Source organism: Puntigrus tetrazona, unplaced genomic scaffold (genome assembly GCF_018831695.1).
Source record: "Puntigrus tetrazona isolate hp1 unplaced genomic scaffold, ASM1883169v1 S000000656, whole genome shotgun sequence".
NCBI classification, from domain to species: Eukaryota; Metazoa; Chordata; class Actinopteri; order Cypriniformes; family Cyprinidae; genus Puntigrus; species Puntigrus tetrazona.
Window position 1 is genome coordinate 194,763 of NW_025048277.1, and position 27,521 is coordinate 222,283.

Below are 27,521 nucleotides of genomic sequence, written 5' to 3' on the forward strand. Positions count from 1 at the left end.
GCTTATGACGGCCCCACTGACAGAAAAGTATGTCTTGTATGCATATTTATGCTTTGATTTGTACAAAAAGACTATATGTATTTGAATTTCAGCTGACACAAAAGTTTACGCTATCCAAAATGGTGCTACAACTACTGTACCCAATTGTTAAGTAAAGTTACGGTTGAGCCACTGATGGCAGATGTCTTTCATACTTTTCTGAATCTTTTATGGTGATTAATGACACAATCTTGGGGTGGAGTAACCCTTTAAATAAACTAAAGTGTTCTAGTAAGTTGCTGAGCCACAGTACAAGGCATAACAAAATCACCATAAAATAGGGGAGAATGATGAATTTCAGGATGGATTTCCCTTACCAGGTCAGCTTTAAGGAAACCCCAGCTAACAAGCTACTTGTAATGTAAAGTAGTTAAGCTGCAGCCAAGCAAATATATAAAAAAAAAAAAAAAAAAAAAAAAAGTTATCTGGATTCACTACCAGCATCTAACAAGTGTCTCACTATACTAAAGCCATTAAAGGAGAAATATTTTATTTTTATTTATTTATTTTTTTTAAACTGTATTTTCATGATCGTTTTAATTAGAATCTCAATTAGGATGGCTACCTTTTTTTATTATTTTGTGATTCAAGAAATCACAAAAAAAAATAAAAATAAAAATCTAGAAATTATATTAAACTAGACTGTGGGAAAAAGATATCAACCTGTCTATTTTCATCATTTGGTTATTATTATTAAAAACAGTACAGAAATTATTTTATTTCGAGGGTGGCTTGGTGTAGCAGATATTAATAGACACATTCTTTAATCAAAAAAGAACCTCCTATTGCAAAATGCTGCAGGCTGCTAGAGAGTTTACTACTGATTGCTGACATAAAATTGTCTTTTTTTGTAGTTCATAAAAATAGTAATTTAAATGCAATATTTAATCATGCTAAACTGCTGCCCGTTAAAGAAAAATGATTTTTACTCTAGCTACACTACTCTGTATAAAGCTCAGTTGTCATTTTATTAAAAATAAGTGTTAATGGTCATTACTATTTTCTTTTAGCGTCTGAAATATGCTGCGACTTATGTTCCAAAGCAGCTTATGTAATGCAATGCAATTAATGCAATTATAACATTAAACCTAAAAAACACTTCAAATGAGAGAGGTTACATAAGCCCAAGTTTATTTCTATTTAAATAATTTATTTTTAGATTGGCATATACCAAAAATAAATAAATATATAAATATATAAATATATATATATATATATATATATATATATATATATATATATATATATTCCACTATAATTTATGTTTGTTAAATTTAATTTAAAGTTAGAGGAACAAAAATACATGAGTTGTAATTATTATTATAACTTTATTTATTATTATTATTATTTTTTTTTTTTTACATTTATGCGTTTACATAATAATGTTTATTTACTTTCATGTAATATAACAAATGTAACTTCTATAAACAACTCAACGATGTGATTTTGACCTAGTGCAACTTAATTTCCGGAGAATACAGAAAATACTGGTGCAGGCTAAACTGAATAACTGAATGCAAAGACACGGCAAGGACTTGCACACTAGATAAAAATGTTTAACAGTATGTCTCATCAGCCCCCTCCGGCCAAACAGCTCGATGCCTCTACTGCAGCACAGCTCAACGCCATTTTTAAATGTATTACACAGCCAACTGCATGAGCAGTGGACTTCTTGTGTCCTTCTGTCTTATCCAACAATGTGTTGTGGCAGGCACCGAGCTGGAACCAGACAAGGAAGATGGCCAAAACAAATGTGTCGTCCTTGACATGGCTTGGCTGGCGAGCAGTAACTGTGTTTCGAATTTCTTCGGCCCATTGGCTCTCTGCGGGCTTTAGGCTTAATGTGCCTGCCCATCTTACCGGCCTCATACCCTGTGTTCATTAATATGTGAATGAGGGAGTCCATGTTTAGGACATCCATTTTGAGAGCCTCCCTGCATCGAGAAAAACTGAAAGGTTTTGATGTACCACACATTTCTTAAGACAGCAGGGTGCTGTGTCGGAGTTGCTTTCCATCTTCAGACACATATAAATGCAGAGCTCCTGACAAACGGAAACTTAGGGCTCTCGATTTGTAATGGGATCACAGATAAACAACACCGCTGGGTAATGTTTTGCCTCATGCAGTTCTATACATCAACTGAGTCTTTTACTAACTCAGCATGAGACAATTTCTCCATTCTAATATCTAGTAAGTGACCTACCTATGCAGCGTTTTAAGGGTCCATGGATGACCTTTAGTCAGAGGTAGAATAAAGTCGTTTTGGACAAATTATAATGAAGGATCAAATGTATTTATTACTTAATGCGATCACATAATGTATTAAGCCAAATTCAGTGAAGAAACAAATGGCAGACAAATTGTCTAAAATAGCCTTGTTAAGAATGTATATAACAACAAACTACTGGAGACCACAACAGAGACAGAAAATGAGTGCTTGCGTGAGAGGGTTAAGAAATACCCTCAACTGAATTTTTATCATTCATAATTTTTGGAGAGAAATTGCACCAACGCTTGATAAGGATGAAACCTTGTAGTGAGCTTTTGTTGACTGCTTGTTTTTGACTGGTACAAAAAAAAAAACTGGAAAAGTGAAGCCAAAATATCAAAAGTATACCAAAGTATCAAATTCCCACCAAACCCATATAAACCCAATCGAACGTTCGCAATAATGAAGCAACATTTTTTTAATAGTATGTAATAACTAACTAAACCTAAGCTTATTAAAACAAACAAACCACATGACAAATACTAAAAATTGTTGTTTGTCTCACAGACATACAAACATATCTACACAAATATCATTTAAATTACTTTTAAATAAACCAATTAAAACATATTTTTTTCATCTAACATGTATAAAACGTGCACGTCCACTGTGGAGATGATATTCAGTCTTGTTGTATAAAAAAAAAAAAAAAGAGAAAACACTTATCAGTGAATTATTTTACTGCTGGGCAGGCCTAATGCTGTTTTTTTTCTCTTTCCTGAAGCATTCATAATCATTACGTTGGTGCACTGTGGCAAGCTTTATGTGTGCTGATAGACTACAGGAAATTGCAGGCTCATTATTATGAATCGCATGGTTTATTAATATAAATGGGCGTATTTAGTTATTAGTTACAATTAACTACTTTTAGTCGATCAGAAAAACCTTAAAGGGCAGAATTAGTGTTCAGTAAAATCTAATAAATTCAGCGTGTTACTTCTTTTATTTGTGAAGTTACTAGCATTGTTCTAATACATCAACATTTGCATATAAGCTAACATATAATGTCAAAAAAAATGTTTTGAGTTGACAACTCATTCAACTTAACATTTCAAATTTTCACTGTCTCAACTAGTTTGTAAGTTGACTGAACTGGAGTATTTGTTCCCACAACTTTACGAAAATGTGTTGAATCAATTCAATATCGACATATCACTTATCGTGAGATCTTGTGAAGACTTCTTCAGGCAGAAGACGTTCATCAGCCATCTTGAGCTTCTCCACAAAGTTAGGAAACAACAAACTAGCATTTTATAACATTATCTATGCCAGTGTTATTCTCGTAGCGTTATGAATCCTTTAAATACACGCAATTCCACTGTATTTTCCACATAAATATTGTAATACATACTCTGCGATGCGGTACTGAGCAGAATTTATCTGGAGAACGCTAAAAATATAGTTTGACATGTATTATTTGAGTCTGTGTCAGAGAACATTCAAACAGAGCGCGGGATGAAGCTCAACGGACAACTGTTTGGATTTAGAATTTATTATATATATATTTTTTTTTTTATTTATTTATACTTGGCAGCGTTTTATAATCGTTAATAATTTATAAGATGTCCGTAAGATGCATTATACAAACTGTAGATGATAAATTAAGGAGTAAAAAAAACAAGATAGTTACTCAAACTGTCGCTTTCTTTTAGTTAAAAACAAAACACATTACTTCAGAGTTTGAGGCGTGTACTTTTGATATTGCTCACAAGATGGGTCAGTTAAACTGTTTCTTCTCATTACTTTTTTACAATTAAGTTATTTATTGAAGTGCCTCACCGAACTCATTGTAATGCTGTGTGAATATACGATTGTAAGTATATTGCACGCTACCAGTCAAAAGTTTTTAAACAGTAAAATTTTCAGTGTTTTGAAAGCATTACCTTCTGCTCACCAAGCCAGCAAAAGCTGTATTATTATTATTATTATTATTATTATTATTTTTTTATATATATTTTAACATGTAATTTATTTTGCAATAATAGCATGTTAGATTAGCATTAGCATCTTGTTAGATTAGCTTTTTGTTCTAATTTCATGCTTTAAGAAATTTAAAAGCCTTGTATGGATTGCAAAGTAACATAGTAAGCTTGGCATAACTTACACTGACAAGATTTTATTTATTTGTTGTTAACATGTTTCTAGGGTTTTCATGTTTATGGTATTCTGGTATGACTGAAGATCAGCACATAATTCAACAATCTCGTAGATGGATTGCAGCACGTCATTTTGCTGTTGTATCAAAGAAATATGCAAAAAAATGAAAATAACTTCCACATAGTAAGTAGATGTATTCACTTTAAGCTTTATGGCCTTAAGGCACATTTTAAGGCTTCTCTTTGTTTTTATTAAATCACACAGGTGACGAGCGCCCAGTGATCCGCTTCCAGAAAACACCGGAGGTGCTATGGTAAAAACACGCCGTTAGGCCTACCCATCTGAAACATTGTGAGTATAATGACTATTACGACAACAATTTTAACGCATGCATTAAACAAGCAATGCACAGTTCTGTTCTGTGATCTGTTTTGCTGGACGATTTGTTTCTTTTCCCAAAACCTCGCTGTCTCACCCTCTATATTCACAGATTTATGTTATTTGTGTTCACGTCTAATCACTGCTTTCTCATCTCTTACTGTGGTAAACACGCTGGGAAATGTAATATTTTCGTAGTCATGAATTAAGACTTGTTACTATCACTTAGATTGTTATTGCGTTTAAGTTAAATCATGGATTTTCTAGGAAAAGTCACAAATAAATGTTTTAAAACTAATAAATACGTTTTAAGAATGACCTGTATCTGTATATACCTATATATAAATAACCTATATCTGTTCTTGACACACCAAACACTGACAGTAAGCCTAAACTTCACAAATACTATAAACTGATTGCTCAAATTTGATTGGTTAATCACAATGTTGTTCCAGGGTCGACAAAGAACTTGATCCACTAACATGTCGCACTTGGTAAAATTAGGTTCTGCAAGGTAGCTAGGTTTAAGCTACAGGTGAGAAAAAAAAAATGTGCAAACACGCACTCCCCGAACCCTCACTTTGGTCTTTTTTTTTTTTTTTAGCTGAATCACAGAAAATTGAAAGGGTTGCGACTCTGTTCGTCAGGCCAAAAAAATATCCGAGAGATGGATGATGTAGGCGCACACTGATGGGAGATATGCTGACTGTTGGTCTGAATGTCCTGACAAGTAGCACCTTTCTAACCCGTGCTTAGGTTGTATCCTCGTCAGCTGAAGTTAATACTGAACTGCATCCAAAGCAATGCTAAATAAATGTTTATCACCATCATCTTGACAGGAGTTTGTTTGCATGACAGCGGTACTCTGCACATAGACAGCTGAAAAATCCTTTGTAGAAATGTCGATTGCTATGTCCTTAAAATATGGTAATTTATACAATAATCAGAGGTTTACATGCACTGCTCGTCTTCTAATCCATACCCCTGTATAGTAAATCATGCATAAATCCAAACAGACACGCAAAGCATAACCGCAAACATGAACGCGCACACAGTGCTGAATCATCATTTCGTGTCACCAATTGAAAGCATCTTCTGTTGAGGAGGCCGGAAGGGTTCGCTAATAACGAAACGATGCTTAGAAGATAAAGTTCTCGAAGCTCTGTGTTGGCATGGCCAAAGCAAGCTAGAAAATACAAGCCACGGTACCGTCTTTTAAAAAAAAAAAAAATGTAGCTTGCTTGAACGGCTCATTGCCTCAATCACTGCTTTATGTAATGTAGGAATTTCCACAATTAAAGGCGATATTTGATTATGCTCCTCTGGTATCAAAGAGCAAACAACAAAATGATATTTTTTTGAAACTGAAGCTGACACTGCACCTTAAAAAAGAAAAAAGGAAAAAAATAGGGTTCAGCCTATTTCTTTAATGCGTCTCTTTCCACTGCACAAGACTGCACCCTAGTGGTGAGAAAAAGCATCTGCAGGAAGATCAGCTACTCCGTTTTAGCTGTTTCAGTAGAGCTCCATGTCTGTTGGATAAAGGATGACTCACTGGATCATATAATTCCACTGGCAGGCGTATGAAATAATATCGTAAGAAACAGCGGACGTAAATGAAGCAAAAAAAAAATAGATATATAAATATATATACAAAACCTATTTGAAAGAGTCCAAAGGATAAATGTGCTGTTTAAAAAGTTTCTGATCAATGTTAAGCGAAACAGGTGTAATTAAGTGACGGTGAGCAACGATAGTTTGACAACTCGTATCCCACATATTCTACCTTTGTTTCCAATTGTCAGTGTTGTTGCTTGGCAACAAGGCATATTTTTATGGCTAAACCTCAGCTGCTCCAGAACATTCTCCACAGACACGAAAGTCTGCCAAGCCTGTTGTTACGACGTTATCAGATGATTTGATGTTTGTTTCCCCCGCGCTGACGATATCTCTATTAGAGTGCCGGTTGAGAAACAAAAACCGACCTCAAAAAGCATCTCCTGACTGACGAGCAATGGACAGATGCCCAGAGAAAAACACTGGCAACAAACAAGCCGCACTACTGGCAGAGATAACGCGGGGTAAAAAATGAAGGATGGAAAACTCTGGCTGCCTCACAACACAGAAGAAAAACAGCAAAAGTCGAGCATCACGCCAGTTCCTATTTTATGTTCTGGCAGAAGAGCCGATAAACCCTTTACATGCAAACAAACCTCTCGCAGTACTAAAAGGCCCGCTGAACCGAAATGCATGCATTTTACAAAAGTTTAAATAATATCAATAATTCAGTGACATCTGGTGTTTGCGAGGAGAATGACCCCTGGAGGTGATGCACCGTGAGTGTAAAATGAGTTTAGGGAGAGAAATAAGCATGGCTAATTTACCGCTGTGCTGATGGGACAGACTGAAAGGAAAATAATAAAGCTGGCTGTGAATGTGCGAGCATCAGCCTGACCCCGTGTGCTCACTTAATATACCCATTTATCCATCAAACGAACCGCACAACCATCCATTGAAATAAACAATGTAGACTTTTTTTTCCCCACCAGAGTACATACATAGAGTCACACAATCATTTATTTGTTTGATTTTATTTTTGGAAAAAAATAATCACTAATATCATTTTTATCATTATTAAAATATTATTATTATTATTAAAATCTACTTCCCTACACGTTGAACATTTTAAAAACATGTATAAACAACAACAATAATAATAATAATAATAATACATGTATAATAAAATATTATATTATTTAATTTTATTGTAATTGAATTAAACAATTATTTTTATTAATATTATTATTAGCAGTAGTAGCAGTATTACAAACTATTTGTTTTTATTAAATGTATTATTATTCTATAAATTTACTTTTTTTTTTTTATTATTTTATTTATTATTACTAATATAATTATTTTTAATATTTTACTTCACCTTCAAAACTGGTCTACGTTAGGGCATGATGTAGACCATATTTAAAACTAGTTTTGCAGATAGTTCTTATGCATAGTAAACTTGTGCAGTAAGTCCTGCGCCACAGCTCCAACATGAGAAAATGGGTAAATAAAATAAAATAAACACTTTTTTAAACACAGCTGAATTTTAAATAGCTCCGTTAGTAGCTATAAAGAAAATCACAAACCCTAAAAGCAGGGTTGGCTCCCAGCTCTAGCAGACACTTCACTGCAGAGGTGCACAGGTTGGAGGCGGCGATGTGCAGCGCAGTGCCGAAGTCAAAATCGCTACAGGTCGCATCCGCCTCTGAAACCCAACACACAGACATCTTCGCACAAGCACTTTGAGTTTGCCACGAGATTCAAACTCGCAATTCCGATTCCCACAGTCATCCCATTATCTCCCCTCACCTCCCGGCTGTGACGCCTGCAGGACCACGCGGATGAGAGGAGGGACGTCGAAATACGCGGCGTAGTGGAGAGCGTTCATGTTCGTCCAACGGCTGCGCAAGGACGGCTCAGCTCCCAGCGACAACAGCTGACGGGCGAAACTGGCCGCACTCTCAGCATCACCTGAAATCAGACGCGAACGTTTGCTCCGTGCTGTGCTGGATCACCGATCTGTCCTTCGGATTTCTACCGATGTAAACTATCACAAAGAAACGTTAATTACGAATACAAACTCACCTATTCCTGGAGCTCCTGCCTTGCAGCAGTAGTGCAGTAAAGTCATGTCAGTGAGTCCGTCTCTGTCATTGACACCACAGCCTCTTTTCAGAATCTGCAATACAAAGAAAAACTCACTTGAATACATACAGCAAGGACAACCTGCTAAAGATTTCATGTTGACAGAGACGCGCGCGCCGTCTGCAAAGAAAATATTTCAGTCAACAGAGCCCGACACTCAGGGAGGGGGAGAGTGTGGGTATGTTTTATGACAGCTGCGAGAAAACATGAAATTGAAATTGACCCCGTTTGGATGTTAAATGTCCCTGGCCTTGTTAAGCACAATACATCAGTGCGTGTTATTCAGAAGAAAAAGAAAAGTTTGTTTTCACAATTTTTCATCAAAATGTAATTGCATTCCCTCCCTCTGAACATTCTTTTTTTTTTTTTTCTGGAAAAATAAATATACCAATTAGACTCTCACGTCTGAAGAAGCAGTGAATGTTTCTTGCGTTAATTAACATTGCTGCAGGGTTTCCAGGGTGTTACCGCAGCCCAAATCTTTAGGTTTCTTTTTTTTTTCTTTCAAAACCTAGGAAGCTGCAGGCAACATTTAAAAAAAAAAATATTGAAAAGCTATTGAAGCTATTGGGGGAAAAATCTAACGATACATTTAGCATGGTCTATGATTTTCTACACTTATTAAGAGCATTAGAGTAGGGCACATTGGGGCGAGAGGGGCAGCGGTAGAACAGGTGCTTTTGAGTCAATTTTCTTTTAAACCACTAGGTGTCCTAAAAACTCACTGCAGCAATTTCCTAAACGGCTCCATTACATTATAATCTTGAAAACTTGAAAACCCAGGCATATTTGTATTTAATTATTATTATTTAGTTAATTTTCATTTAATAAATTTTTCAGATTTAATAAAATGTTATTATTTTCATATTATATTTTTATGAAGCGTTTTTTCTGCGAAAGGCATTTCATTATTGAATCCAGAGACGCCAAACCATTATATTTAAAATATGTTGTAGTAAATGACTATTGGATCTCGTTCGTGCACAGTAATTTTATTTATTTTATTCTTTCTTTTATTTAACTAAATTGTATTTATTTTTTTAAATAAATACATTTTAATGACTTTCATTGTTTTAAACTAATATTAACCAAGCTGAGATGTAAAAGCACCCTCATCACATTAATATAGAATAAAAAGAAATGTTGGCCACTAGCTGATATTAAATTAGTAATGCTTATTTTATTTTAATGCTTAATGCTTATATTATATATATATATATATATATATATATATCACTTTTTTATTGCATGCCAGCTGATTAAAAAATATTTAGGTTAGGGTTAGGGTTAGGGTTAATAAATAAATATTAAATGTTTAGAAAATAAAAAAATGTATGTTCAGTTTCATATATCATCGGTAAAAATGCTGAGAATGAGACTCAGAATCACTCTCACCTCGTTGCCAATGAGACTAATATTTCGCTGAACTTGGGAACCCACTGTCTGAGAACAGCGAAGAGCTCAGGGACAGTGGTCCATGGATCCAGCAGAACCTCCGACACAGAGGATCATTTGGGTCAAAGAAAGAGAACTCTGCAAAACAGAACAGTCAAATCTGTAAACTCTCTACATCAACCCCAGAAACAAAAAATCTGCATCAGTCAGTATAATTTATCCATTTAAAAATCTATTTATTTTGATTTATCCATGCTGAGCATGCTAAAGCCCGATGACTCAAATTCAGTTAAACAGCTCAGTTTGAAGTGAATTAAAGTGAAGTGTGAGTGAATGAGAAGCCAGTACAGAGAGGGAATGATGTATCAGTGCTGACAGGCAGAAAATTGGAAAAGAATTTCTGTGACCTTGTCAATACTTCACTTTTACAGCAGCTTAAGCAAAGTCCACAATTTAGGGTCTAAACTTTGCTTCATAAATAAAGCTACACTTCGGAAAACAGCTAAATAAGTTGTTTGTTTATAGCCCAGGCCATCTCTTGAACAGAAATATAAATAAATCCATCGCTGTACAGCCGCAGACGGAGTTTGATGAGATAAATAACCAGAGTGTCAGCATTTTTGGTGTGACCTACATAAAAGCTTGCACGAGAACACTTTCGCAGGGGCTTAATGTCAAACTGAAAGCGAAACGGCATTTCGTGAGTGATGCAAGTGTACAGATCCACGCGCTCACCGCAGTCTGAAGGCATGGGCGCTGAGGCCACCTGATGGATCACCGCTCTCTCAGAGTAACGGGAAATAATGCTGTAGCGTCCCAGAACAGAGTCTCCCTCTGAAGACTCCCTCAGCACATCCTCCTTGGTCATTTCCAAGTCACCTCCTAAACACAAAAATATTCAACAAACGCATGAATATTCAGGGTAACACTTTCTACTAAAAGAAAGTAAATTTGAAACTACATGTCATTAGAATATAAGTAGACTTTATGCTTAATAACTACTAACACTTGATTTTGATGGGTCCAAAAGATACTGAAACTTTGCAAGTACATGTTAACTTATTCTACTAACTCTAAACCTACACTACTAGTTAATAGAGATTTAGTTACAAAGGTACTTCTAGTTAGAAGAATGTCTAAAGTGGACCATCAAGTGTAACCATATTCGCATCTGTGGAAATGTTATGAAAAGGCTTTAAAAAAAAAAACTAACAATGATAACAATGAACTATTAAAAATAGTAATAAAGTAATATATATTAAAATGATATTCAGTATGAAAGGTGAAAAAAAAAAGAGAATAAATAAATAATGCAGTGGCATTGATACAAGCTATGCACAAGTGAATCTGAAATATTTGCAGTTTGGGGTCCGTAAAATATTTAAAAGAAAGATAAAAGATAAGATGAAATGAAAGAAAGATAAAATAAGTATCTTGCTCGCATGAGTTACCATTTATTTGATCAAAAATAAATAAAATAAAATAAAAGTAAAACAGCGATAGCACCATAGCATTCATTACTATTTATTATCATCAAATACTGTTTAAAAGTTTTCTATTCAACTATATTTGAAACTTAAACTTAATTTATTATGTAATGTATTCAGCAGCTATTACTCCTTATATTTTATTTAACTTACCAAAAAAATCTGCCTGGATAAGATCAAGTAACACCAAATGTTTCTTTTTTTTTTTAAAAAGGCATTGATATGCTCTGAAATGTCACACTAAGGTAAAATTATGCCTAAAATCTATCCATCCATCCATCAAATTACAATCATGATATATGGTATAATCATAAATAAAGACATACGGGTTCAGAACAGCATGACGGTGAGTGAATAATGCGTTTGAATTTTTTGGGGTGTTGTTTTAAAATGGCTGTCAGTGTGCATGGGGGTATTACACGTCCATCCACAATTATGTGACGTCCAACGCTGTCTTCATTAATTAAGATTTTTTTTTTTTTGGCAAATGTAGATATAAGTAATTAACTGAGATCAAATTAAATAATAAACATATGTAATTGATTCCATTAAAATCAAAATTGACAGGACGGGTTATTAATAAAGCCATCAGCGGCTGAGACTCAATTTACAGACATTAGGCTCACGGCCTCATCCTGGGCCACAGCACACTGAATTGCAAAGCTGCCTAAAATAAAATAAAACGTCACACTCACACAGTTTTGGGTGTAATAAAAGACCCTTATTCTCCAGCCAGACAAAGAAAAAGACACAAAGAACAAGGAACACACAACGCTCACCATTGCGGTATTCTGAATGTCTGTTTAATGTTTGCTTAATAACCGCCATTTTGGTAGTTACTGGCCAAAAACATACCCTACCCTGCCTAAAAAAGCAATGGAAGCCTAATAGAAACTATCAGAAATTCTATTGCTTTTCATTAAAATACCACTTTTCCAGTAAAACCATTACAAAATTATTTTTTGTAGTGTGTTTTGGGCACTTTTCCATAAGGATTTAGGTTTCCACCAATCAATGCGCACTAAAACGCAAAGTTGCAACCATGTGACTGAGTGATTTGAATAAGCTTTGCAGGTGGCACCCTAAGTACAAGTTGGCTGGTTCATTGATGCATGTAAATTAAAAAATAAGCATTCGTTTGCTGTGAGTTTTAAGTTTGACAGAAGAAATAAACTTAAAGTAACAAGAAAGCTTGACTGGCACTCAAGTTAGATTAAAAAGGTTAAAAAATTCAAATTCTGTCACAATTTATTTAGCATTATATTGTTTCGAACCAAACAAGTATTTGTGGAAGGAATTTTGCTAACACTTTATTTTGATGGTCACTTATGAAGATTCTATATAAGCAGACTGTCTGATAATTAAATGATAAGCCTTTATTGTGATGATCTACCAACCATAACTAGATTTTCAAGAACATGTCAAGTTATTCTAATCCTAACCCTACCATTCTTCTAATAATCTACCAACACTCTAATAAAAGTTAGTCAACATGTAGGTGCAAAGTTACTTATTGGCAACAGAATGTTTATAAGGGACCATTAAAATAAAGTGAAACTATAGAATGGGTTCATGAATGACATTCAAAACATCTGACTTTCTGCTCTACAGGAAAAAACATGCATCCGTAACACACTTTTAAATTGCTGCATAAAAGAATCTTGACTGCTGCAGAATTAAAAAGCACCTAATTTAAAAGTTCAGAAATTGTAATTATGTTGTAATATATTTAACATTTTATTCAACCTCATCCTCTTTTAAGCTGAAATGACTTTCTTTTGTGAAAGTGTATGTTGTGGAAAGTATATTATTGCTTTTTCTCTCCACATGATGATAATCAATGAGGTTCAAAATATCTACTTTAGGTTAGGTTTAGGAGGTTATCCAGGTGTGGAATGAGGGTGTGTGAATGATGACAGATTTATTTGTTGGCACCTACAGAGCATAAATGCATAAACTTATATAAAATTATGAGAGAAGAGAGAAGAGAGAGAGAGAGAGAGAGAGAGAAAGAGAGAGAGAGAGAGAGAGAGAGAGAGAGAGAGAGAGAGAGAGAGAGAAGAGAGAGAGAGCGAGAGAGAGAAAGAGAGAGAGAGAGAGAGAGAGAGATCGGTTTGCATGAATATCAATTCACAATAAGCAAATGCAAACAAAACACATTTAAATCAAAATGAACAAAGTCTTCCATGTGTAAGCGTGATACTGAGCATTCCGAACGCAAATAAACAAAAACTTTTGAATAATGTCAGATGCGTGTGCTTTAAGGATTTCTCATTTCAGTTTAAAATTCATTAAAATATTCATAATCATAATTACTGTTTATTTTATTTCAAGCCTTGACTTAACTTACAGTGAGAGCCTGTGTGAACTTCATCTCTACAGAAATATGCAGCTCATCTCCTCTGAAACACTGTGCCACCATTAGAATTGCATGACAACCACCGACAACCATTATTTGCCATTACAGAATTATGTTAATTACAAACAAACAACACTCACAGTGCCTGCAGAGTGAAAACACCCCGAAACGACTAAATGCTCCTCTAACATAGTTCTAGGGTTTAAAAAACAAAGACAACCGCACAATAGTGCTGCAGACATGACAATACTAAAATACAAAACCAGACTAAACAAAGACAGCTTTTAAGTTACATATTTAATCTGTTACATAAGGGACTTCTAGGTATTAAGAGCACTTTTTTGTTACTAGTGCCTTTGTTGTTTTGTTTGTTAGGCCAGCTGGGCCGCTGCACTAAACTTGAACAATAAAAAGTTTGATTCCATCGGAAAAACAGAATGTTCGTCAAAGCGTTAACATTCTAGAAGTGTTGTTTTTAGATTTAATTTTCACAAGCATTAAATAATAAAGAGAACTAACAGAGAGAACATTCTCTCATTTTTATTTGCCAACTAAAAACATAAAAGCTTAAGTTTTGCAGTTTCCAATTGGGAAACTTCTAAAACAAATAGCTTCTTTAACATAGCTATTTAGTCATGGCCAACTAAATTTAATTATTGATTATTATTAAAAGGGCTGTAAGCATAGTTTGAAACTAAGACGGAAAGAAAACCATTGAACAGCTCAGTTTACTGGCAAATTGTCTTAAAATCAGATCTACATCATTATATTTGTTAAAAGAAAAATATCTATTAAAGTTACTTCATGCACATTTCACTAAGTCACTAAACAACTGAATTACCTTCTTCTTCTTCTTCAAACACAAACATATGCCACGGTACGTTAAATCCTTGACATACTGTAATTAGCAGGGCATCGGGGACTTTACCATGCAACTACTACTTACAGAGTGCTTTTGTAAAGTTTATTTTTAAAAGATGTGATGTTTATTGCTAAAGTTAATACTACGTATGCTTCCGGCTGACCTGAAAATGTAAAACACCTTTCAAGTAATACCTTATTGCATAACTCACAGATGCTTATATGCCGTGGATCAGCAGAGCACTAGTCCGGTTTAGACTGTTATTATCGCAAAGACTGCATGCATTTGCCCCACAAGAATATGTCAGTTTACTAAACAGAACATCTCTAGAGTTATGCGAATACTGCAACAGCTTGCTTGTTGAAGGGCCACGCATCATTTTGCGAATCGACTGCATTAAATGCACATCGAATTCAGGCGTTAAAAGTATAATTGTACTGGCAACGGTGAGCAAATACCTGTCTCTTTATGAAATAGAACACCGCAGTTTCTCTCTATGGTCCTTCGGCTTCGTGATCATGTTTTCATTTTATCTTCTGGTTTCAGCGCCTTCGACTTGTTCGGATTCACTTCCGACATCGTGACGTAATACACACGTCACTCAGAGCAGGGAGCGATTGAAAATCCTCTTCACTGTAACGCTATAATAATAATAATAATAATAATAATAATAATAATAATAATAATAATAATAAATAATTGATCCTATTGTACTCATCTGCAAGTCGCTTTTGTTGAAAGTGCATGCTAAATGACCAAATGTAAATTAATAATAACAACAACAACAATTAAAAATAATAATAATTATTATTATTATTATTATTATTATTATTATTATTATTATTTGTACTACACTTTTGTTGTAGATCAGCCAATGTAAAACTGGCGTGAATTTCATCACAACCCCTTTCCAATGATTGCTCAGACTAAATAAAATAAATAAATATATTAATAAAAGGAAAGAAAGAAAGAAAGAAAGAAAGAAAAAAGAAAGAAAGAAAGAAAGAAAGAAAGAAAGAAAGAAAGAAAGAAAGAAAGAAAGAAAATGCACTGCACATGTAAAGGGTTTATTGAACATAGGAAATGAAAATGCTAAAATAGTTAAAATAGTTCACTAAAATGTCTATTTATTTATTTATTTATTTTTACACATTTGGAATTTCAGTGAAAGCCAGACAAGTCCACCATAAAGTCTTACATTAAAATATATTCCAGTGTCTGTGGTATTATGCACATTAGGAACTCTTTGAGGTTGAAAGTTGCAGATTTTATTGTCATTTATCTCTTAAAATGCAGAGGCAAGTGCAAACATATATGTGCAATGAATGTCATGGTGAGATCTTTAAGTGCTATCTGGAATTCAGTTTTCTGACAGGCTGCGTCTTCCAGGCGTTTTCATGATGATGGGATGTGCTCTCCTGACACTGCTCGTTGAATGGTTGTTAGGAAAGTGTTTGGAGATTGTCAGTCTTCTATCGCCATGTGGTGGTGCAGCATGTCAGGATACTCTCAGCGGAACGTTTATAAAACTTAAGAGGGGGGTGAGAGAATCCAGACATTGCTGTGCCTTCCTTTTTTTCTTCTTCTTCCCTAAAGTGAAGGTTTTGGAGGGTTTTGAGGAGTTGAGCACTGACTGCACTGCTGATCGATCAGGTCTGGTGTGGGTGGGCTGAGACCTTCCAAGTCAATAACCATCTCCACTGCCTTTTTGGCTGGTTATTGGCCTCCCGTTTGTAAGGTGTTCCAATTCATCCCTGCAGGCCATGGTTCTCAACACTTTTTGACTCAAAGGCCCCCCACTGTCAAATACAAGATTTGAAGGCCCTCTCATCCTCCTCAAGTTGCATAAGTGTTCCTTCGAGAGTATCCTGGCACGAAGTAGAAGGTGAAGTATTGATGATAAAAAAGTAGCAGAGCTTACTGAATATCTTTTCAGTGCTCAGAGTTTGTTTAACCAGCACAAATCCAACTTGTTTTGCTCATACCACAAGCAATAGATAATAAATAAGAATAAATAAATAGAACAGAAAGAAACAAAGTCAACGTTTTAATTTTATAATATATTAAAATTATAATATTGTACATTGCCACACCCAGATATACAAAGACAGGGTTTGCTGGGAATTTCCTGTTGGGACTTTAGATGTGCCAAACAAATGTTAAAAGAAGACACTTATTCTCAAGTGATATTTGACGCATTACAAAGTGTCCCACTGAGAATTTCCCTGAAAGATGGTGAGATAGTTTTTTGTTAAAAAACCTCTGAACCATGAAACTTCATACTGAATGCATAACTTGATAGTACAACACAAGACTGAAAACTCCCAGCTTAATTTACCAGTTGCACCTGCTCAACCTCTTCTGTCCAGGAGTAAGCAAATATTTGAACCTAAAAGAGACTATATGAATATGCACATGTTTGAATTAATAAATGCCTTAGTTGATCTCCAGCATTGCTGGAAGGTAAGGGAGGCTTTGACAACAGTTATTTAGTAAAACAGTTAAAAATCAACCATTGTTTAAACAAAAGCCCCATGTGACTGGTCAAACTAATCATACATAATTAGAATTGAACAATTAAAAAATTCTAATTTTATTAGGTGATGAAAAATGCTGTAGTAAACTTGTGCATTTATACTAGCATTGTATTTATTTTCATTACATTACTCCTGCGATCCATGACAAAAGCGCAATAATGACTTTTTTTATTATTTAGCCACTCTATTATTCACATTAGATCAACTAGATTTTCGTGGGAAATTCAAGCATGGCACTGAGCCAATATTTAAAGTCTGTAAACATAAAAATTGAGTCACAGCTACTAGACTTAGCTATAGCATTGCATGTGAGGATCCTGCAGGAGGCAGATAATTTATACATAACAACATAACAAGAGATATTCTGGGTCTGTTAAGGTATCTCCGTCACTGACTAGCCTACTTTGTCCCAAACAGATTCAGAAGGGTTAAAACACAATCTACAAGCATGATCTGCATATTTGACCTATATTATGATCTACATTGTCTCTGATCCTTTCCGTCTGTCTTTTTTTTTGGAGCCTGGTAGACCTGGGATGTCCTGTAGCTCATTCCTTTCCTTACCATACTGTAATACACCTAGAACAGGGATCACCATAATATCTTGTTTTTGGCAGGGAAGCATTGTAACCTAACGAGATATCTTGTCAATGGAGGGGAAAGAGTTAAGTGCAGGAGTCACTCCGGTGTGGTGACTGACAGCTACACGTTCACCGCAAAACATTAGATTTATCTTCACTGGAGCCATGCCGAAGTACAACCCAACATGTGGAAAATAATTCTGCAAGGAACTGCAATTCCACGTTTTTAAACATAGATTGTGACAACACGGCAAAACTTACGGATTGCAGCTTTAAACTAATAACACAGACTTATGTTGGATGTTAACCAAAGCGGTAATGTTGCATTTATGTATCTACTAACTCTCATTGTTGTGTTATTAGAGTATTAGTAGACTGGTAGAGTAGAGTTAGAATAAGTTGACATCTACTTGTGAAGTTATTTATAGCAAAGTCTCTTTAAGACAAATCACTTGGTGACCATCTTTGTAACGCCTCTCAGGCATCCCTTGCAGGAGTGCAGCACCTATCTTTTGTATTAGGAAACATCAAATGCTGAAATAGCATGATAGGAAGCTTATTTCTCAGGTGAGATCAGCAAGTGCGCATGTGCAGTCTTAGGCGCATGTCTCAGAATGCTGACAAGATCAAGACAAGAGTCATGATTAAGGAAACTGTGACGGGAGGAGCCAACGACAGACACAGTGGGCGTGGCGTCAGGCCTCGGAGAGGCTTTTATTAAAAGAAAAGGTACAAAATAAAGTGTCCAAGGAGAAAGTGTCCAAATAAAAGGGGAACTGGTGTCCTTGTTGTGCTTCAGGGGAAGTGCAGGTCAGGCAGTGTTCCAGGGGGAAGGGTCCAGGTAAGGGGCGGAGTCTGGCGGCCGCACACGCTACCCTCTCTGGTCCGCACATTAAAACACACAATCTCCCTGACATGGCTGCATCAACACCATTGTGATTACTGAAACCATGCCTTCTTTTTTTGCATATATTTGCAATATTTGGTTGGCATTAAGCAAATATTACCACATTACTGTGACATACTGTAGATATCAATCAATCAGTCATTTTTAATTATATGGTGCTTTAAACAACACAGTTGTATCAAAGGAATGAACAGTATAAAGTAGAAGAATACAATGATAGGGATGTATAATAACGAGATTAAACAATTTATTATTAAATGCAGAGACAGTCTCTGTAATCAATTCGACGATAATCGCTAGAAGTTAAGTGTCCCCAACAAAACAAGCCAGAGGCAACAGCGGCAAGGAACCAAAACCCCATTCATACAGAATGGAGAAATAAAAAACCTTGGGAGAAACCAGGCTTAGTTGGGGCCAGTTCTCCTCTGACCGAGTGCCCAGCACTTAACCTCCAGTTCAATTTTAAATGCAGCTGTGTCAGATAGTGTAAATGACTGAGTGTGTGTGTGTATGTGTGTGTGCATCAGGATCTGGTGATCTCTCCACGGAGCGCATCTAGGCGTTCTGGTCTCTGATGAACATAATCTCTGGGTGCTGATGCACCATCTAGTCGATACAAACTGTGAGACAGATTAAGAAAGAAACAAGACTATAATACTAGCGTAGATGCCATTCTATTTACATGTCACACACAATGTGTGTTTTATGAGTAGTGTTCCAGGTTCCAGCTAATCTAATTAATGCAGCCTAAAAATCTTTAACGGATTTGAATAATAAAAGTGTGTTGGTGTGTTATGTGTAGGTTAGGTTAAAAAGATGTGTCTTGACAGAGTGTGTCTGCTTCCCGAACAAAGTTAGGGAGATTGTTCCAGAGTTTAGGTGCTAGATAGGAAAAGGATCTGCCGCCCGCAGTCAATATTGATATTCTAGGTATTATCAAATGGCCAGAGTTTTGAGAATACAGCGGACATGCAGGACTATAATGTGATAAGAGCTCGCTCAAGTATTGAGGAGCTAAACCATTCAGGGCTTTATAGATAGTTAATAAGATTTTAAAATATATCCGATATAATATTTTTGATAGGGAGCCAGTGCGGTGTTGACAAAACCGGGCTAATATGAGCATACTTGCTAGTTCTAGTAAGGGCTCTAGCTGCTGCGTTTTGGACTAGCTGAAGTTTGTTTATCAAGCGTGCAGAACAACCACCAAATAAAGCATTACAATAATCTAACCTAGAGGTCATAAACACATTAATTAATATTTCTGCATTAGATGTTGAAAGCATAGGTCGTAATTTAGATATATTTTTTAAAACACAGTTTTACAGATGCTGGAAACATGGTTTTCGAAGGAAAGATTGCTGTCAAGCAGCACACCTAGGTTCCTTACTGATAATGAAGAATTAACAGAGCAGCCATCAAGTGTTAGGCTGTGTTCTAGATTATTACATGTGGGGTTTTAGGTCCAATTATTAGCACTTCTGTTTTTTTTTTTTTCAGAATTTAGCATTAAGAAGTTTTTTTATATCGACTATGCATTCTGTTAGATTCTCAATTTGTTGTGTATCACCAGGCTGTGCTGAAATATAGAGTTATATGAAATATTTCATACTGTACAGTGCTTTGATGCAACCTGTGTTGTTAAAAGCGCTATATAAATAAAAATGATTGATTGATTGATAGAGCTGAGTATCATTAGCATAGCAGTAAAAGCTAACACCACGTCTCCTGATAATATCGCCCAGAGGTAACATGTATAGGTTGAAAAGTAACGGTCCTAGCACTGAGCCTTAAGGAACTCCATATTTCACTTGTGAGCAGGATGATACCTCATCATTTACTGCTACAAACTGATAGAGGTCAGATAGATATGATCTGAACCATGCTAAGGCGCTTCCTCTAATGCCAACATAGTTTTTTAGTCTATCCAAGAGAATGTTGTGATCGATAGTATTGAATGCTGTGCTAAGATCTAATAGCACTAATAACGAGATAAAACCACGATCCGATGAAAGAAGCAGGTCATTAGTAACTCTAATGAGAGCAGTCTCAGTACAGTACTGTGTTACGGTCTAAATTCTGATTGGAAATCCTTGCAGATACCATTTTTTTCTAAAAAGGAATACAGTTGTGAGGATAGTAGGTTTTCTAGTATCTTTGACAGAAAAGGGAGATTAGAGATTGGTCTGTAATTTACTAAATCTTTGGGGTCAAGATGTGGTACTTAATAAGAGGCTTAACTACAGCCAGTTTGAAGGTTTTGGGAGCATATCCTAATGACAATGATGGATTAATAATGGTCAAAATAGAATCTATGACTTCTGGAAGCAGATTTTTTTAATAGTTTAGATGGAATAGGGTCTAACATACATGTTGCTGGTTTAGATGATTTAACAAGTTTGTACAATTCTTACTCTCCTATAATAGAGAATGGGTGTAATTTTTCCTTAGGCGATTTATAGCTCACTAACTGATGTGAAACTGTAGCTGACTGCTGCATAGTTACAATTTTATATGTGAGGGTGTCTTTTCGTTACACATTTTAGCCCCTTCTGACTCAAATGGCAATGAAATTTGGCAAGTGAGTATCTAATCCTGAACCACAGATTTTTCTTCTCAGCCAAGTGTCTGCATACTTGTATTGGTTGTGTCATACAACAACCACCAAGGAGACACAGTTTAAGTTTCTGCATGCTGTCCACATTACAGGGAAGCTCAAGAATGCAGCCAGTGTGCATTTTCAACAGGTTTGAGTCTGTTCATAAACTGGTGTTCTTGTCCGAAGACCCCTGAAGATGCAAAATTGGAGTAGTAGTTTCTTTCCTGTGGAAAAGGTTGGAGCATAAGCTGTTACCCTCCACCTTGAAAGTGTACATGGCTGTGATTGCATCCCATCACAATGCAGTGGACGGCCCGTCCTTGGGAAACATGATTTCAAGGGTCACCCTAGTTCCCTTCTGCCTGCCTACCGACCTTCTGCCTGTTATCGTTTACGTCTTTGATCTCCCCTGTATTGTACTGACTGCTCCTGTTTGACCCTGCCTGCCTGACCACGATTAAAGTCTTGTCGCACATGGATCCAACTGTCTTTGACTCTTCGTTACAACAGGGTTCAGGTTGTTTTATTTTCCATAGACCCCAGTCTTGTTATTATGACATAACTCATAGTGACTGACAGATAGGGAATGTCTTGATTATGTATGTATCCCTCGTTGATGGAGGGAACGGAGATGTCCCCTTGCCATGGGACCAATTCTTGGTTTCTCAGCAAAACCTGATGAGTGGTTACACCTTTAGCCTATTTATACCGTGTGACCTGGAGTGCCTAAGGCTTCAAGCAAGACCCCAGTCTGTCATAACAACATAATGTCTCCTTCCCCTCTATCATGGAACAATCGTTACATATGTAAACAAGACGTTCTCTCACCCTCAGGTATTACTGTAGATATGCAGAGAGAGAGAGATACAAATATGCAAGACAGGGTGGAAATATGAAGCTCATTTGCATTTAAGCGATAGACCGGCTGAAAAATGGCTGAAACTTCAAAGAAACATTCTGGGGATACACAAGGCCAATATTAAACCTTTAATTTAATTTGCAAGTCCTTGTAAGTGCTGGCCAGCAAAATGTGACAGAGATAATAATAATAAAATAATAATAATAATAATAATAATAATAAATGTCAATATATACAATCACGCATACGGCATTTCCAGGAATTTCAGCTGGTTCAAATTTCAGCTCTCAGTGGAATGTAATGTGAGTTTTTAGGATTGTGTAGAACCGGTCTGTGGAGGAATGCTTTAGAATAAAGGTATGTTTGGCTGTCATTTGGAGTTGATCCAATGACACGATTGTTTGACACCTTTTTTGTGTTCATTCAAAATGAGCCAGCCTCTTTCCATGTTTCTCGTATATAAACCAGAACGACTATTAGATTATTTATGCATTTTACCCCTGTTGTCAAAGGGAAAAGATCTCTAAGGTTACAGGTGTTCTGAGTCAGATTGTACCATGTTTTTACAAGACTTTTACTGGCCCTTAATGGGTTTTCTTATTTTGCCTGGTTCTGGGTCTGCCTGCGAATTCTCACCAGGCATATGTGGTGCTTGGGCAGATGGGGATATACGGATAGGAATTCTCAGTTCTTGCCATTCTAAAGTACAGACACTACATGTGAGAGAACGTCCCGAAAAATACAACTGCACAGGGTGAGTATATACATATTTTTTTTCCTGTTATAATATGTACACTAGTTTGTGTGTGTGTGTGTGTGTGTGTGTGTGTTACCAATAATCCCAGACTCTGAGTATTGATTTTCATCACTTAAATTTTATTTGTTAAAATGTTACTTGCTGGGATAGAATAATTAAAGATCTATAACCCAACAAGTACTTTAGCTGCTTTAAGTTTATTTCTTGAAAATTTTAATAATACACGAAATGATATTCAATTTATGTAAATAACAATAATGCTATGAATATAACAATAACAATTAAATAATATGAAATAATATAATGAATAAATTCTGAAAACACTTTTTTTTTTTAAACAAATTCACATTGTTTTATATATTTTGGACTATGGGGAGCACCATTATTCTGATGATGTAAAATGGTTGCACTCGGTCAGCAACTGGAGCTAGAATTACACAACTCCGAAAATAAAATGCCGATATAATTACCACAGCTACTGAAAGAGCTTACAAGAGGCGATGGATATAGGCTTAAACCAAATGCTGTATCATACATTTTTCTCCACAAGAAGTCTAAACGCCCTGGATATAGAGGGAAATCTGAGAAAAACGCTGAGAAACTCCTTTAGTAGCCGAGGCATAATGATAAGCACAGCTATGTTTACATCCTAACAGGATGGCATAGCATTTCTTGTCCCAGCCATTTGTAAGCTCTTTCGGTAGCTGTGGTCTACTAAAAGAGACAAAAGCATCAGCGCTATAGTAGAGAAAACAAAGAAGTAGGACTTGATGAAGTTTTATTTATCCACTGACATCTTCCCAATAACCAGAATTATTTTAACTACCTCTTATTGCTAGGAAAACAGCTAGGAGTGTCATACATTGCTTCTCTTGTTGACCTTTGACAGAAAATAATGGTTTTACTTTATAATGGTAGATAATAATCAGACAGCCTACTTATACTATAATAAAATTTAGTTGACATGTACAGTAGGTGCAAAGTTACTTATTGTTGACAGAATGTTCATAAGGGATCATCAAATAAAAGTGTTCAAAATAAAGTGTTACAACCAAATTACAACCAAAAAACTGACAATATCTCATTAGTATATTATTTTATAGTATTCTGAGTTGTATTGCAGTAAAAAGCACCAGGGGCAGTGCAACCATTTGACATCATCAACACAGAATATAATGTGCACATAAAATAATGGCACCCCCTCCATAGTTCAAAAACGGTTGTCAGTTTTTTTAAATAACATACATCTTTTCTACTACATATTTCAGTAAGAGATATCATTTACATTCATTTAATGCTTTAAATAGTCTTAATAAAAGGGAATGCCTTTATTATAACAGTTACTTTATCATTTATATCAGCTTAACTGAGAACTAATGTTAAGTTTATATAAAGAAAAAAATATTAAGAATCTAACTACTTAGAAAGTTGAATATGTATTATTTTAATTTCTGATCAAAATTTCCATAATTTCCTTGTAGATTAAATCTCATTTCACTTGTAAGGACTCTAGCTGTTGTGCATACTATTGAAACAATCAATAACTCCAGTTTCCTCCCGGGTGTGCGGCTGGGCTACTACATCTGTGACACTTGCTCTCATGCATCAAAGGCCATTCAGAGCACCGAGCAGCTTCTCGCTGTTAATGGCACACTGCCTGTCCAATGTGAAGTGCTTGAAAGGCCTAATGTAAAAGCAATCATTGGTGCACGTTTCTCAGAAGATTCTCTTGCAGTGGCTCGACTTCTGAGTCTATACATGGTCCCACAGGTTAGTAATATTATGTTCATTTAGGTTGAATCTTAAGGTAATTGAGAGAGTCTCATTGATGAATCTCAGTCGTGAGATACAAAAAAAAAAATCAACAATAAATGTTCCTTTCTCTTTAATATCAGTATTTTCTCTCTCTTAAAACAGATAAGCACAACATCATCTGCACAAACGCTTAGTGACAGCATCCGATACCCAGCATTCCTGCGCACAATTCCCAGTGATGTTCACCAAACCAAAGCTCTGGTTAATTTCATGAAACACTTTCACTGGGATTGGGTTGGGGTGGTCTATGGGGATGATGACTATGGAAAAAATGCCTTACAAAGTTTCTTAGCTGATTCAGAAGATGCAGATATATGTCATGCTTTCCAGGAAGTATTGCCTCATTACCTAGCAAACAATGATATCGACAAAAGGATCCAAGAGGTGGCAGAAACAATCCGCTTATCTGAAGCTAAAGTTGTGGTACTTATCTTAAAGGAAGAGCTGGTCTCAAAACTGTTCAAGGAGATGATTTGGCAGAACATCACGCGTACTTGGATTGCAAGTGATGCTTGGTCAATGTCACGAAATATATCTCAAATGGAGGGAATCAACCAAGTAGGTGACATTTTTGGGTTCACTTTCATCACTGGTCCCAATCCTGGTTTTAAGGAGTTTTTGCAGAAACCTACTTTTCCTCCGGGATCTGTAAACCTTTTTCTTGAGGAATATAGGCAGTTAGGGAAAGATACTGGTTCTCTAACAGAAGCTGTCGACATCAGCATGACCTATGGGGAAAGGTTAGCTGTATGGTCTATTGTTCATGCTTTGAAACGTCTTCTAAACTGCAATGAAACTGATTGCCCTGGAGAACGGGATTTTCCACCATGGAAGGTAAGTAAATTGTTTATGTCTAATTTATACTAACACACATAACATAACACACATAATGTGGTCTTGATATAATTTCTAGATACATCATTAAAAAACATGGAACCTTATTTTATATAAATCTTTTCTTTTGGAAAGCTCCTCAAGGAACTGAAAAACATCAGTTTTACTATGGACAATCAAACATTCTATTTTAATGCATCTGGAAATTTTATGAATGGATATGATTTAATAAACTGGCAAGTACAAGAAGCAAGTGGTCAGAGACGCTTTGTTGTTGTTGGAAATTACAATCTGACAAAAACAGAAGTTCACATTACAGCACCCATAATATGGAATAATCCAAACAATGCGGTAAGATAATAATTATTAATTATAGAACTTGAATTGAATCATATAAATTTGCATGCTGATCCAAGTTGTAGGTGGACCAGCACATTTGATGTTCAGCAACATGGTCTTTTCGGGGGTTAACCACAGAGTTTTTGTGTTATCTTCCTAGATAAGCCAGACAGTATATCCGCATGAACCCATCATTCCTGGTCTTTTCAACAGGATATTACAACATATAGTATCTATGGACTGTGTATTAACCATGCTTTCATGCATGTTTTAGGTTCCTGTTTCCATGTGCTCTGCTACTTGCCCTCCTGGTACAGCTAAGAAACTACTTAAAACATCATGCTGTCATAATTGCACACAATGTTTAGAGGGTACTTACTCTAATGAAACAAGTAAGTAATCACTTGATAGTATATGGTATTGTTAAAAATTGTTAAAAACCTTAAATTATATAGATATCCTTTTTTAAGGGAACATATTGTACATATTGTAAGATACTTAAAATGTTCTGACTGAACTCTCTTTTAGACTTACCAAATTGCCTTCCTTGTGAAAATGGTACTTGGTCTTTGAAAGGATGGATTTCCTGTAAGCCAAAGGAAGAGGACTACTGGACATGGGATGGGTCCCATTCTATAATTCTACTCACATTTACTGCAATAGGTTATCTTTTGTTGTTGTTCACCCTTATCATATTCATGGTCTTTTATGGAAAACCAGTCATGAAACAGGCAGGGGGAACCCTATGTTTTGTAATAATGGTTGGGTTAACACTCAGCTATACTAGTGTAATATTGTTCATTGGCAAACCCAATGTTCACATTTGCAGGGGTCGACAAATCTTGTATGCCTTAGGGTTCTCTCTCACAGTTTCATGTATTTTGGTTAAAGCACTACGCACCTTTGCATCATTTCTTCCACCGCATCGTCAGAGACATGCTAAAAGGTTTTACAAGCCTCCTGTTATCATAACCTGTGGTACTCTCATTCAAGCCCTAATCTGCATCTTGTGGTTGATATTTGATTCTCCAGGTGTAGAGGCAATTCAGTTTGACCAAAGTATGATAATTATTTTACAGTGCAGTGAAGGTTCTGGCATTGGATTTGGTATCATGCTGTGCTATATTGCACTGCTAGCGTTTGTCTGCTTTTTGATGGCCTTCAAAGGGAGAAAGGTGCCTCAGGCTTTCAATGAGACTGGTCACATCATCTTAAGCATGCTAATTTACCTTTTTGTTTGGGTCTGTTTTACCCCTGTATACATTGCTAAGGTCAACGAGCGCTATTCAATTCAAGTGGCTGCCATCTTGGTGTCATGTTATGGAGTTATCTTCTGTCACTTTGCACCTAAATGGTACATGGCTCTCTGCAAAAAGAAAGAACAACTTACTCGAGAGGCATATATTGCAAGAGTCAATAATCATATAGACTTTGTTGACTTAATCCCAGACATAACACTGCAACCTGGGTTTATAATGGGGTCACAAAATACCATTAACTCAGCTGATACTGGTTTGGGTTCAATTAATCTAGAATTTCCTTACCAGACATTACGGAAAAGAACTAGGAGCAAATCCATTTGATAAATGTACATACAAAAATGTTAAAATGTTTATATCATGACAAATCTAATTTTCATTTAAATAACTTAAACTAGTGGACTGCTGAAAATTATTATTATTTTTGTAAATATTAATTAAACTG

The 27,521-nt window shown here is 35.7% G+C and overlaps 1 protein-coding gene and 1 pseudogene across 1 annotated transcript; one reads left to right on the forward strand and one right to left on the reverse strand.

Annotated features, from left to right (window-relative positions):
• Positions 1-10,759, reverse strand: part of LOC122334857 — a 30,945-nt pseudogene extending 20,186 nt beyond the window's left edge.
• Positions 10,760-21,488: 10,729 nt separating this feature from the next.
• LOC122334859 (G-protein coupled receptor family C group 6 member A-like) lies at positions 21,489-27,495 on the forward strand. The gene is made up of 7 exons (XM_043232742.1): positions 21,489-21,624; positions 22,712-22,826; positions 24,311-24,599; positions 24,747-25,478; positions 25,614-25,829; positions 26,092-26,209; positions 26,346-27,495. The coding sequence occupies exons 1-7, from the start codon at positions 21,489-21,491 to the stop codon at positions 27,398-27,400; spliced, it is 2,661 nt and encodes an 886-aa protein (XP_043088677.1). The 3' UTR covers positions 27,401-27,495.
• The last annotated feature ends 26 nt before the right edge of the window (positions 27,496-27,521 follow it).

Bases quoted from the DNA above. Each gene is read 5' to 3' on its own strand.
- LOC122334859 (XM_043232742.1), top strand. From the start codon at position 21,489: ATGGCTGTGATTGCATCCCATCACAATGCAGTGGACGGCCCGTCCTTG. The intron at 22,827-24,310 runs GTGAGTATATAC...ATTTCCTTGTAG, and splicing joins GAAAAATACAACTGCACAGG to ATTAAATCTCATTTCACTTG. The intron at 26,210-26,345 runs GTAAGTAATCAC...ACTCTCTTTTAG, and splicing joins TACTTACTCTAATGAAACAA to ACTTACCAAATTGCCTTCCT.